The sequence below is a fragment of the Nansenia antarctica genome, assembly GCF_963989245.1.
Source record: "Nansenia antarctica genome assembly, chromosome: 7".
Taxonomy (NCBI): Eukaryota; Metazoa; Chordata; class Actinopteri; order Argentiniformes; family Microstomatidae; genus Nansenia; species Nansenia antarctica.
Window position 1 is genome coordinate 53,395,165 of NC_137677.1, and position 14,536 is coordinate 53,409,700.

Genomic DNA, 14,536 nt, shown 5'->3' on the forward strand with positions numbered 1-14,536 from the left:
AAATTGGGGGGTGCTACATTTGTTTTTGCTTTTTCTTCTGAAGAATTGCCTGCAGAGAGAGTACGTGCTTTATATGCTAAATGTTGTCTCAAGGGTCCAGGTGAAAATATGTCGTAGTTGGCATATTCTTACTAAATCAAGCACTGTGGTCCCCGTTTCATCCTAACAAGCATAGCTCGCCTGCGATATCAGGTATTTACAACCAAATATAAAATGACAAAATAAATATCTGCATATAAATACATTGCTTACAGAATGTGACGTTTTGAGACCTTTGCTGTATTTGGCATAATTGGTATATTTGAATTGAGTAAAGTGTGTCCTCCTTACAGTATACCTAATATGCGGCCCACCCACCAGCGGCACGGCAGAATGACTCGGCATGCTACCTGGCAGCCTCTGTAGTTGTAGGGCCACGGCCAGTAACCGCCCAGGGGTTCACATATCCTCTGACAGTGGGTGTAGCTGCGTCGGCATTCTGCACAGCAGATCCCCTGGTGGTCTAGCATGGAGTCAAAGGTCATGGTTCCGTCCTCAGTCTCCCCATTACGCTGTGGAGTAGGAAGTAAATAATTTATGTTTGCAGGATAACTTTTTTCCTTTTTATTAATTTCATATTCAACTAGCATACACCCCCCAACCTCAAGTGTCTTTCTAAAGTAGCTCCAAACAGGATACATCAAGGTGCAGTGACTAAGTGGATAATGATTTTCACTTTGTTTGTGAAACGGGGGCCATAAACATGGGGTGACAGCTATCACCTCTGCTAGTGACCTTAAATTGCAGCTGTTCGTCTAACGCCTACTCACCCGTAGCACCTCGTTCCAACCAATCTAAAGTGGATTGAACGTGGGTGGGTTTGCACACTTCCAACTGTTGTACTCGTGTGATTTAATAAGAATTACAATTTTGGATTTACCCAGGCATGGACTTATCCTTGAGGAAAAAAATCTAAATACTTTATTTTTCTGTAGGGGTTTCTTTAGGGCTTAAAATCAAAGCTCATCTGAAAATAAAATCTCATCTAAAATGTAGAGAATCTTATTGTCTCATAATACACCATGATTCCCAATATGGACAAAGTTGTCATTACTCACGTGATATGGGTTTTCTGGGTTGTATGCCGACCCCACTGCTGACTCGGCCCCCTCCTCTTCCTCCACTGCTCTCTTGGAGGTGCTGTTCTCTGCACGGCTCACTGTATTCCTCTCTTCAGCAGCTGCCTCAAACTCCTCCATATCAATCTGACGCTTGGCTCGCTGGGTATCTCTCTGTCTCCTCTCTCCATCTGTTACAGCAGCCACAAGAGGCACGGGTATTGGGTCAACAACCACTAGACACATGTCCTCAGAGCACAATCATATATAGCTTGGTCTCTCTCAGTTGTGCTGAATAATTTAATTAGCTACAGTGATATCAAGTATTCGTGCATATTTCAAGATCATTCTTTTTTAATGTGCGACAGGAGGGGTTTTATGTGTAAGTCTCCAAACACAGAGCATATACAGGTTGTAAGTATGTCTCACTAACTTCCGAAACAAACGTCAGTAGAGTAAAAACTTGTAAATAGCATTGGAAGATTTAGAGGACACTAACTGATCTGTGTTTATCCTGAGGTGGATGGCCTGAGCAGCTATGGACTATAGACTAGACAAGGTGATAACCAGGAGTCAGAGGAGAGGAACCTTTAGGATACGTTGGATGGAGCCAGAAAATAGGCAGATCCCCACAGTGGGCCAGGATTTTGGTGCTCAGGAAACTGGTGTCCTTCAATGGCTGGTCTGCAGCCACCCAAATTAGAGACTGATCATCAAACTTCACTGGCATGATCTCATCTTCCTGACAAGATGACATATACTTCATGAGTCCATTGTTTTTTCATCGTATCCACAGGCTTATCATACATTCAAATAATTTAATGACTTTCCATTGAAAGAAAACGAGGATGGATAATATCTGTAAAACCAGCACAAAGACAGCATAAAACTCAGGGAAGGTTTTTTGATAAACTGTAGTTGTTAGAATGTTAAAACTGTATAACTGTATAGTTATTCTAACATTCTTCAATATGCCATGTTAAGGTATGATTCATATAAAGCTTACAGTACCAGGTCAAACATCAATGACTCCTTGTTAAGAGTCTCCACCTCTGGAAGGTTGGCTTTGATTTGGGATTTAATATAACACTTGTCTCCTCCAGAGAAGCGGATTCCAGTTATTCCCTGCATTAGGAGTCACAGAGATGGGATGTTTACACTCACAACTTTGCTACTTTCCTAAGCACATGCCAAGTCTCAGTTGAACTACTTCAGGGAAGAAAATAAGCAACCAACTCACAATGTGAAAGTCATGAATCTCCAAAGCCTCGTCATTTCCACTCCCAGTTCTGAACCTTTCCAGGTTATTATCGGAATCAATTTCCATGGTTCCTTCCTCCACCTTCCCATTGATACTCATACTGTAGTGAACACTGTACACCTGATGACATTTAAAAGTGAGAGTGAAACACTAATAATAACTTGAAATAACTATGAAATAGATACAGCCAGCGAGCTATGAGTTACAATCGACTAATATTACTCTATAACATGTTATTTTAAGAACATTCCGTTTTAAAGAGACAGGAAATCTGCCTTCGTACTGTAGTGTTGTCTTCACACCAAAGTCATTTCACTGAACAATGTATCCAATATCTCCATAATTCTCCCAGGCTTCACTTAAAAGGACTGTGATGTGAAGTCCAGTCACACAGATAATATATTATGAGTATAATCAGAGGAGGGCAGCAGACCTTGACAGGGATCTATCCTGAAATGTTTGCCCTACAGGTGAGATCATTATAACACACATGCATATTCAAGTTTCTTTAACGAGACAGTAACTACACCAGGCCCAGTTTACATGCCCAAATGATTCACATAAATGGATATAGGATTTGAGCTATAGGCCTATGATTCAAATATGAAATAGAATGGAATGGCATAACGGATATTTCATATTTTAGCACATTCAGGATCTTGTTGATAGAATTTATAAACGTACATTTATATACTATGTATATATATAAAAGTAAATTGTAAAATGTACATTTCAACACATTTGTAAAAGGTTGTATAGAACAAACCCTGTTTCATCAATTATCCACTGTTACAACATTTAAAAGTGCAGTTCATTTATATGTTGAGCTGAAGGCCAAATTATACACACAAAATGAAGACACTTAATTTACAGTAGTGGACCAGTGGACCGATGCAATATTGATAGGCATTGTGATGAGACAACACCTCTAGGTCCCAGGGTTACAGGTGGACCACAGACGTCTCCCACCTGTGTGTTTGAGGTATTTTACCTGTCGTAAAGTCTGCAGGTTACATCATCAAGGGACCAACATGACATGATATATTCTTACATTTGTGTCACTGACTTTCCAAAGGTAGAAAGCACCAATGGATCCGCATAGCATCAGCACAGCCCCGGCGATGAGAGCCCCAGCTCCGAACCTCAAGAGACGACCCACAGCAGCAGGGGGCTTTGCTGCCGACAGACTGTATGCCTTTACACAGGTCAGAACACCAAGGAAGCAGCAATATCAACATTAACAAAGTATCGTGAGGGATGTTTTGGTATTCACATTTCATAAACCTAGGACTAAAATAATCGTATGAGCAATATTATTGAGTAACATTTGCAGATTTTAGGCAACTCAAAACATAAATAATAAACACATTTCCTACCCTTCCTTTATTTCTCAAAGTTCTTTTCTACCTCCAGGAAAAAAATATAATATAGCCTACTTACCGGTGGTAGACATTGTTCAAAATCCTCTGGACTAGCAGTGGCGATTGGGACTTTCTCCGAAGTCTCCCTCATGGTCTCTGTATATTGGGGTTGTTGATGGTGTTGACTCCTCTGGCTGAGACGTCCACAAACCCAGTTTCGCTACTTCAGTGTGAGTGACGTGCGGCTGACGGAGTGGAATACGAATCATTTTTTGATGAAAAAAAAAAAGGAGGAATTTTTGCGGTTTCATTCATTTATTCCTCGGTTGGGTGAGAATAGTTGCCGATTTTACCTGCCCACCAAAAGAACGCGGATGTTGAAATACTTTCAGCATGCCTTATGGTAAACGTGCTTCATGGACATGAACAACGAGAATTTGAGATAAATATAAGTTTGTGTATAATGTTAGACAGGTGTTTGTCTGTTTGACCTTAAAGTTTTGTCCCAGCAGCACCCTTTGTCCATTTTATTCACAATGCAACGTTCTTATTATAGTATGTTCCAAATGGCATATCCACACCAAGGCGGACTCTTGAACGTACATAGTCAGATTTACGAATTCCCTTAGCATCAGACTCCCTGAAGTGAGCGTACCATTATTTGTTAGCCTCTACAGTGCCTCGGCCAAGAGGTCTGAACCTTTGTGGCGCAAAGAGCTGTGGACATTAGCCTTGTAACTATAGCTGGATCAGGTTGTATTCTGGCTGCCTCCCGCCCCTAACTCCATCCACCCAGATTAAACCTTCAATTAATCTTCTAGCAAGATGTGACTATTGTGGTTTAGAAGGGTCTACACCCGCCCATTCACTAATGGCGCTTTTCCACTACGTTGCAGACCTGGTGCTGACCTGGTGCTGACCTAGGTCAGCCCGCTTCGGTCCCCTTTTCCATTCGTCAGTCCGGGTCGCTTCAGTCCTAGGTCCCAGGTACCACATCCGAGCAGGGACCTGGGACCTGGGACCTGGGACGCACGCAGTGACGTGTGACGCTGCACACCGTTGATTGGTCAATGGACAATCGTCATCCCATGTCCCATCCCATATTATTTCTTCACAACCGCCATCTTGAAAATACCACATTAAGGGTAGGAAAATGTCACTACATTTTCTGTAATAGCTTATTAATAAAGATTCGGAAAATTATTCTGACCATCGTATTATCTTAGTTTAATGTCATTTCAATGAATCATATAACTTTTATTTACAACAAGCACAACACAAAAATCGCTATTATGCACCGTGTTCACACGGCTTCTCCTCTTTCCGGACACGTTTGAATTGTTATCCTAACCCCCGGTAAACCGAAGTTATTAACCCGCAAACGGCACCGTGTTTGTCTGTGAATAACACCGGCTGTGTCAAATTCCGGTAGATTCGCGTCTTGTCGCTGTTTCCCGATGATGATACTACAGTTCATAAAGCAGACAAGTGAAGGCAGTGGTTTTAAGGGTTCAAAAAACATGACTTTATTATGTGTACATAGCTTCCTCTCTCTCTTTCTCTTTCTCTCCAAAAAAATCACTGCTGTTGCTGTGTACACCCGGAAGCTTTTTGCCAGGCTGCGTGTGACGCGTAACTCCGCCTACTATCCTCTACTCCTCCTACTAGTCCGGGTCGGTTTGTGTATAATGGAAACCAGAACAGATCAAAAGTGACCCGACCTGACCCGACCCGACCCGACCTGACCCGACCCGGGCCGACATATGGAAAAGCGGCTTAACATGCCACTGGCCCAATCCCATTTCCCTTTCCTACCCCTACAGCTCGTTTTGGAGTGTCACTTGCTTTGGAGCCAAGCCCTCGGAACAGAGCCACAAGGGGCAGTGTTTGAAATCTTCCCCTATGAAGTAAGTAAGTAAGTAAGTAAGTAAAATGTATTTATAAATTATACAGCACCTTTCCCAGACCAAGGGTCACAAAGTGCTTTACATAACAAGGAAGAGACACAATAAAACATAATACAAGAGCGAAAGCCACAGCAGGTTAAAACAGGCAAAAAAGTGAAAATAAAAACAAGTAACAGACAACAGGTGTACAACAACATCACAGGACACAGAAAGACAGGCCCTTGGGGCTATCCAAAAGCCTGTCTATACAAGACAGTCTTTAGCTGTTTTTAACAGTGGTATTGAAGTGGGACTGATACATCAGTCGTATCATAGAAAAGCATTGTCGCTTGCTCGCTTGCGATTCAAACACGTCATCAAATAAAAAAGAACAATGCTTCATTACCAGACCAGTTCAGGACAGAATAGCGGTGCTCTATAGGCTAGCAATCCGTGCTCCTTCCTTGCCAGTCTGCACTGGTATTAGAGGAGCGGTAGGCTAACAAGTGCAATAACTAAGCGGCTGAACTTTAGTTAAATTTCGGGCATCATATGCCATCAAAGAAATGGGAAATGCGACATGGAAATAATGTAAAAATGCGGGACTATCATGCATAAATCAGCTCAGATTTATTTTTATGGCGTTCCGAAATCCGATGTGACAGAAACGTTGGAGAAACAGCCATTTTCCACGGCATTAGTCAGCTACATGATAAAACCCATTGTGGAGAGCAGTGAGCGGGAGTAGGGTGGCCATTCGTCCGGCTTTAGGCCGGACAGTCCGGCTTTTGAATCACTGCTGCAGAGCTAACTAAAGTGTATCATGCTCTTAAACATCACCAGTCGTACAGAGCTGTAGACTGTGGAACAAAAGTTGACCGTGAGATCTACTAGCCTCTGCCCAGCCTCTACTCTGTGGCTATATGGATAAGGGCTATGGCTCTCTGTGTTTCAGTTTTGCTGTCCACCATGCTGAGGCCCCAGCCTGTGACTGCACCTGCCTCTTACCTGCCTCTTACCAGTCTCTAACCAGTCTGTGACCAGAAAAACACATAAAAAAAAACGGGATCATACCAAACAAATATCGGCTTGCGTGTCTCTGTGTATGCAAAGTGTCCTCCTTTTTGATGTGAAGGAAATGGCCACCCTAAGCGGGAGACTGGATGTGAGCAGTGAGCGACACCAGACTCAGTGCATGATAGCAACGAGCGACACACGCTGAGTCTGGTGAGTCTGGTGTCGCTCACTGCTCTGCACACCCATCAATAATATTACATAATAACAACTGCTTGGATTAGATTGTGGGTTGTTTAGGTTTAATAAGTGCCACAGCTATAGCGTCATATGACATCAAAGGGGGGAAATGCGACATGGAAATATGTCAAAATGCGGGACTATCATGCACAAATCAGCCTTAAAACATGTAACGCTAGATAGATAACGATATGTGTTTCAAATCACCCTTAAAACATGTACAGCTAAATAAACAGTATCTTGTTCTGGAGTGGAAATGTGAATCACGCTCCAATGGTGTATTTCTATGGTTGGGTCGGCATAGGAACACACAGCAAACATCAGCATAATAGCGATTTTTGTTATGCTTGTTATGAAGAAAAGTTCTATAATATATTCAAATGACATTAAACTAAGATAATACAATGGTTATCATCATTTTTAAATCTTTATTAACGAAGAAAAAGTAGCCTAATTACATTTGTGGTTGTTTTCCACATTGCCTAGAGCGATAGATTTCTGTAGATGATTCGCAAGGCATTCTGGAACATAGGGCCATGGCTCCGAACCTAGTCTGGTTGTGAAAAATCTCCAAACGGAGCCGTGAAAAGCACTACCCCTTGGCCCAACCCCTACATGAAAACAAGAAATGGAGTCGTAGGGGTGAAAACGGCGTCGTAGGGGTGAAAACGGAGCAATATTGTTATTGTCCTTTGACCAATACCCACACTCAGAATTTAAAGAGTGTAACACAGACAGCTCCTTCTCAATGTTGTTTGCTTCTAATCTTGACTAAACATGAAAGTGGACCTGGTGCTTATTTGCATGTGAACAGCCACAGTTGCTTAGAAACAGGTGTAACCACATATTTTCTTTGACCTTCCAGAGAATAAGGAGCTTATACAAAGTTCTAGCTACACAGAATGTGCAAATACCATCTACCACTATCCCTATGCATTATTTCCTGGCTTGAAATGTGGTATTCCACTATTTGTATCATTGTGCAGAGCATACAGTAGTATTAACCCTCAAGACAAATTGTGTAGGTAAGTATTAAGCTGGCTAATTGAGGTTATTCTGTATACTTAATGAATATCTTCTGATTAGGATAGGCAACACTATGGTATGAGATTGACATGAGATGATGCTGACACTTTCCAAGGTTTGGAAGACTTATTGTATGTATGTATTATGGTAACATTTTGAATTCACTAAAATGTCAATTCAATCTATGAATTATTTATTTAGACAAAATCAGTTACACAAAACAATAATTTGCTTTTGAATATTTATTTGTGCAACTTTGTGACAAAATCTACCACCAACATGGTAATTTTTGATATTGATTGTTTTCCACTTGACAGAGGCCCCTTCAGCCTAGGGGTCCAATGGTCATTCCCTTTAAATAGTAAAAGTTCAAACATGCTCTTCAAAATACATAATAAAATTGTTGTTTACATTGAATCGTTATGAAAAATATATTCTTAATGTACAAAATCTTGCATATTATACATTATACAATAAACAGTCATAAGCGATAAGAGACAGGAGACAATCATACAAAAACACTTACTGTAACACTCTTTAACATCAAAACAGAGGAGGCTATACAGTATACAAAGATGCATATTACTCTTAAGGTGAGTTTTATTGTTCATTGTCAGGATCTTCTAGGAGTGTGTATACTCTGGGATGGCCATCCCCTCAGTCTCTTGTATTCTAGCTGGTGTTGGTGGACAAACAAGAATATAGTCAAATTCCTGGTGTTGAACTTTTTCATAAACACTTTGTAAACCATTGGTCTTGGGTAAGTGAGCCTGATAGTAGGTGTCTCTTCGGAGAGTGTCTCGTGGCAGGGAGGCTGTCTTGGAGAATGTTGAGAGGTGTGGTCCATTAGAGAGGCTGGTGTTGGGTCTAGTAGCTGAAGGGCTCCAGCAGCGGTCAGAGTGGCCCAGGATCTTGCACTCACTTGTGCAGGCCCAAAGATCTGTGGAGACAACACAACTCTTAGACTTGGTGTACTGCCCTATAGTCTACTACATGGTAGGGCACAACAGACTTGACTGGGCGTTGCCTCATTATGATTTGATATCTGATTGTCATGACCATGACTGAATATCAGGAAGTAATGGGTTACATCAACACAGCAACAGGGTTTTTTGCTATTGTGATTTTAACTGAAATCATCTCAACAACTTGAGACAAGAAATGCTTACTGTTCATTGGTGAGGAGTCTTTTTTGTGGCCATCTCCACTTATGTCTGAATCGCTGTCATTGAAGTCACTGTCTCCTTTCCCACTGTCCTTCCCACTGAACTGAGGATCCCTTGCTGAGATAGTAGTAAATGAATTTCCCTTCCATATTGTTATAGGTCTGACGGTTTCTTTTCCGTAGCCAGGCAGAGTTGAATAACCCTGTGAAAAAGCAAAGACACACACACACACACACACACACACACACACACACACACAGAGAGAGAGACTCAGAATGGAAACAACAACCAGAATACGATTGACAGCCAATCCATAAAGTCAGTCAGTCACAATTAATTACCTCCAATTTCCCCTCCATCATCCTGCTGCTGCTGCTGGGCTCAAAGACGCAGGCTGTTTGTCTCCTATCATCACAGCCTGTTTTCATTGTGTTGGTGCTGGCCAGTGGTGATTTCTCTGGAAATGGGTGAACATCAAACACATTGCTCTTGTGGTTTGTGATCAATGAATCAATATGGCTGCTCTCTCCCTTCTCCACATTTGCCATGTCTTCTTTTTCATTGTATCCTCCCTCTCTCTTCTCTCTTTTACGTCGACTACAAGTGGTTGTGATTAGGATGATGGCCAGTAAGAGGAGGGAGCAGCTTCCTGCTAGGACAATGATTATGGCTATGGACATGTCCCATTCAAATAGCTCCTCACTGTCATTTTGGACCATAGAAGGTACACTTGGCAGAGTTCCTTCGATGAGAGCGAAATGTATAGTGGCTGTGGAGGTCAGGGAAGGTGTTCCATTGTCACTGACAGAGACTGAGACTTTCAGTGTTTCAGTCACATCGTAAGACAGCTCACGGCTTACATATAACTTCCCCGTAGCTTTGTTGATGGCAAAACCCAAGTGCCCCCCCTCCGTGATTTTGTAGGACAGCTGTGCATTTGTGCCTTCATCAGCATCTCTGGCCTTTATCTGGGTTACAACATATCCTGCAGGTGCATCTTTGGGCAGGAAAACCTCAGCAGATCCCTTATTAAGGATGGGTTCCGTGATAGACGGTGGGTTGTCATTCTGATCAACTATTTTTAGCTTGATGACTGCACTGCTCTGAAGCTGCGGTGACCCTCCGTCACTCGCTTGTATGTACAACTCGAGATATTTCATGACTTCATAGTTGAAACTTCTCAATGCATATATTGAACCAGAGACTGCATTGAGGGATACAAACGTGTTTACAGGAGACCCCATTATAACACTGTCTAAAAGTCTATACGTGATTTTGCCATTAGTCCCCAAGTCGGCATCTCTGGCCTCAACCGTGGTTATGTATGCGCCTGGTGCATTGTTTTCCACCACGGGAACTTCATTGATAGGTGTAATGAAGTGCGGGGCGTTGTCGTTCTCGTCAATCAGCCTTATGGTGTATTGTGTGATTTTTCTCAATGGAGGTGACCCGAAATCTTCAGCCATCACTGTCAAGTTGTATTCGCTGATCTCCTCCCTGTCCAGGACGGCTGCGGTGACTATCATGTAGCTGGCCTCGTAAGCCTTTTGAAGTTTGAAGTGATCGTGGCCGTATAAGGTACAGTGGACGCGGCTGTTGACGCCCGAGTCGCTGTCCGAGGTGCTGATCAGCGCCACCAGGCTGTCCTTGGCCGCTGCTTCGCTGATATACGCGACGCCTGTCGTGATGGAGGAGGTCATTGGGGTAATACTGATTTCTGGGGTATTGTCATTAACGTCTTTGACGTGAATTATTATCTTACAGACGGAGGGGGTCGGGTTGGGTCCCAGATCGGTCGCCTGCACGTCTATCTCATAGGTGTCCTTGTTCTCGTAATCTACTGGGCTCTTGAGTGTCAGGCGACCGGATTTACTGTCCACTTCGAAAAGTTCTCGGATCTCCGAAGAAACCTGTTTTCCGAATCCATAGATGACTTCTCCGTTTAAACCCTCGTCGGGATCAACTGCGTTTAAATCCAATAAAACGAACCCGACCGGTGCGTCCTCCGGCAAACTGACCGAGAAATTATTCTGGTCGAAAACGGGACTGTTGTCGTTAAAGTCCGTCACTTTAATAGTTATCTTTGCTGAACCCGATCTATATGGGTTTCCTCCGTCGGTGGCGACCAGCTCCATCACATAAGACGACTGAGTCTCCCTGTCTAGCTCTTTCATTAGCACCAACTCCGCATATTTAACCCCATCCGCTCTCAGTTGAACATCAATTGAAAAATGACTGTTAACAGAAATGTGGTAGTTTTGGATGTAGTTCGAGCCCACATCTGCGTCCTCGGCGGGGTCTAAAGGGACACGGGACCCCACTGCTGCGTTTTCAGATATCTCGACTGTAGATTCTTTGTTTGGAAACTCCGGAGAGTTATTATTGATGTCCTTCACTTCCACCTCGACGTGTATCAATTTGTACTGCTCTTTTGAAAAATTCACCACATCAAAAGTGATCAGACACTGCAACGTATGCTTACAGATTCTCTCTCTGTTAATGCGCTCCCCGACAGTCAGCTCCCCGTCGCTTTCTCTTACCCTAATAAAAGAATCGTTGAATTGTTTCATCATCCTGAAATTAGTCTTGGAGCTAAAAGAGGGACTCAATGACATGTCCTTGGCGAGGTTTCCGATCACTGTGCCTGGCCCGTCCTCCTCGTTGGTTTGGTATCTCAGTGTATTTCCCTCGGATTCAGCAAGTGAGACAAATAACATTAGTAGTAGTATTGTGAATCCAGACATCCACCGATGCCAACCTGTTAAAACTTGCATCATCATCATCAAAGCCGCGATGGTTAGTTAGTTAGTTCAGAGAGCTAAAATCGTCTCACTTTGGCCCAACAGATTAGACCATGCACTTCACCGTGTGAATGTGCCTACCTTCTACGCACCATCAGCACCAGGTCTGAACTGTGCTGAGACTGAAAGTCACTTGTTCATTTCGCACATTCGGCCAGACAGACGCGCTCGTGCCTCTCGCCTTCCACACAGCTCCAAATCCTGCAGTGGCGCGAGGTTTATACGGCTCCTCATGCTAATGAGACGAAGTGTGACCAATCCCCCGCTTTAGAATTAAAAATAGGCCTTGTGAAAGACATCTAAGCCTGTTTTGAATGTGCATAGACTAGAGCTAAGCAGCAAAATAAAATGCAATGCTTGAAGTCAAGTTTTCTGCACTGGTTTTATCATTTAATTGCAATATGCTGGTTGATATATGTATTTGTTTATCAGGATCCCCACTAGCTGCTGCAGATGCAGCCGCTCCTCTTCCTGGGGTGCACATAAAACGAATTAAAGGGTACAGAACAGCTATAGACAGAACCGTAACATAAATATACAAAAACTACAAGATAATATAACAATAGATGAATAAGATAAGATAGAGCTATATTGTCAAGACACCAAGAAACACACAAAATACTTTTTACACACTATTCATATCCATATTCATAATCTTAGTTTATATGCAGTTCAGTTCAATTGGATCTCTAGAAGGAGGAGAGACGCTGTGATATTAGATGTTTTTAAAAAATAAAAATGTTAAACTGAGCGATGCAATAGGCTAAATCAGGTTTTGCAGTCTTTCTTTGCTGCACCTGACCATATCACCAGACTGTAATCAAGATGTATAGGAAGTGCTCTTTGTGTTATTACTGTTACTACCATTTAATAGTGATAATGATTCCTTGTTATTATTAAAATCCATCTTTTCTGGAATGTTCCTCAAATGTATGTTTTCTAGTTGAACACTACCACTAATGTGCAGGCATGACCTTGGTTGGGGACAAACAGTTTTTGAGTTGTGACTTTATGATGTCTCAATGCAATGTTGTTTTCTTGTGAGTGTGCATGCGGGGGTGTAAGTGTGCATATTGTACAATAGCATTCCCATGCAATAGTAGCAGATGTTGTTGTTTTTGTGTAATACCGACTGGGGTGAATTCCTTTCCATTCTGCTCTTACAAGGACTGTCCTGCTCCGTGACTCTTTTATCTCTTGTAAATGTAGATAGCACAAGTCACACAAAGAATAGGAGTGGAAAACTAAGAACAATGAGCAGAAATAAACACCCTGCATTCTCACATTACAATATGTTTAGAATAAGAGGTTGGAGAGGCATTGGAATCTTTGCCCCATATAATCAGTATTTTCAGAGATCCCACTTCAAGTCTTCTTTTCGAATACAGATACAGATAATTGTGTAGGTTGAACAGATACACATACAGATATTGACATCTTTGTACACCACTATTAGATAGTTCATAGTTTTGATCGTGTTCAACCCTCTGTAAGTAGAAATGTATCCAACCTCAGTTCTCAGTTTGTATAAAAAAAGGAAATGGAATGTTGGAACTATACCTATCATCCACAGCAAGTTTTTCCAATAAAGACAACTTTCAGAATGTTCAGAGAGCGGCATGCATGGGCCACATCAACCCATGATAACATTTTTATGTTTAATGTTGTGATTTATATGTATGGAAGTGTTATTTCTTTGAAAGTTTTTGGCACATCTTTCATGGCCTTGAATGGATTCAGCAAGACAGAGAACGAGGTAGCAGAAGAAAAATGCATGAGAACTGTTCTAGGGAAGATAGGGATTTCAAATTTACAGTTGGCCCACAGACACAATTCCAATTTTAATGGGATTGTAAATGCATTCAGTTTCAGGGGATGCCTTTGCATTTTAACTTCTCCCTAATCACTTTGGTCCATAACATGCCTAAAGAAATGCCATGATAGTCTGCATATGTGAAAGGCACTTAGCTGCTTATTCTCGTAGAAAGATTGGAAATCAGAGGCAAATTAGTGTTGAAACCCAACTGCATTGATTATTGCTCTGGTGGGATATCTATTGCTTTACAGAATTCTGTGTAATTCAAGACTTTGTTAATTAAAAACATTTAAGCAGACTTACTCTGAAGTTTTTTTTTTTCTTCTACTGTATATATTTTAATCCCACCCCAGAAGACCCTTGTCCCATGTGACTGGTACCTGTATGCTAGCCATCTAGCCTATCTAGCCATCTGTGTGTGACTCGCACACTCCTAGCCTTTCTGATAGCTGTAATATTAAGCTCCAATGTCATATTTTGTATTCACATTCATATGACTATGTCTAAAATCAGTCATTGTTTTTTTTTTATGAATTGTCATCTAAAAAGTTGCTCATGTAGCACTGTCCAGTCCAGTACATCGTATATACTGTAGCTAGGCATGTTGGTCCTGTCCTGTATGTTAACAAGGTAATTAAACAATTCTATTGTTCATGAGTTGCAGTGTTTCTCAACCCTCTCCTCGGGGCGCCCCAGTCGCACCACATATTTGATCTGTTCCACCACCAGCACACCTGATTCAACTAATCAAGTACAAACTATAATTGCTTTGTACTTGATTAGTTGAATCAGGTGAGCTGGTGGTGGAACAGATCACATATGGGTCGCGACTGGGGCGCCCTGAGGAGAGGGTTGAGAAACACTGAGT

General features: G+C 42.0%; 2 protein-coding genes across 2 annotated transcripts; both read right to left on the reverse strand.

The window, feature by feature from the left end:
* Positions 1-326: 326 nt before the first annotated feature.
* Positions 327-3,870, reverse strand: cnmd (chondromodulin; the record flags this gene model as incomplete). Its single annotated transcript, XM_080536315.1, has 7 exons — positions 327-551; positions 1,098-1,288; positions 1,686-1,839; positions 2,109-2,222; positions 2,338-2,478; positions 3,410-3,553; positions 3,799-3,870. The coding sequence occupies 7 exons, from the start codon at positions 3,868-3,870 to the stop codon at positions 327-329; spliced, it is 1,041 nt and encodes a 346-aa protein (XP_080392441.1).
* Positions 3,871-8,508: 4,638 nt separating this feature from the next.
* On the reverse strand, positions 8,509-11,831 carry LOC308161624 (protocadherin 8; the record flags this gene model as incomplete). The annotated part of the gene is made up of 3 exons (XM_080535667.1): positions 8,509-8,825; positions 9,055-9,253; positions 9,393-11,831. 3 exons carry the CDS (start codon positions 11,829-11,831, stop codon positions 8,509-8,511), a joined length of 2,955 nt encoding a protein of 984 aa, XP_080391793.1.
* Positions 11,832-14,536: the final 2,705 nt, after the last annotated feature.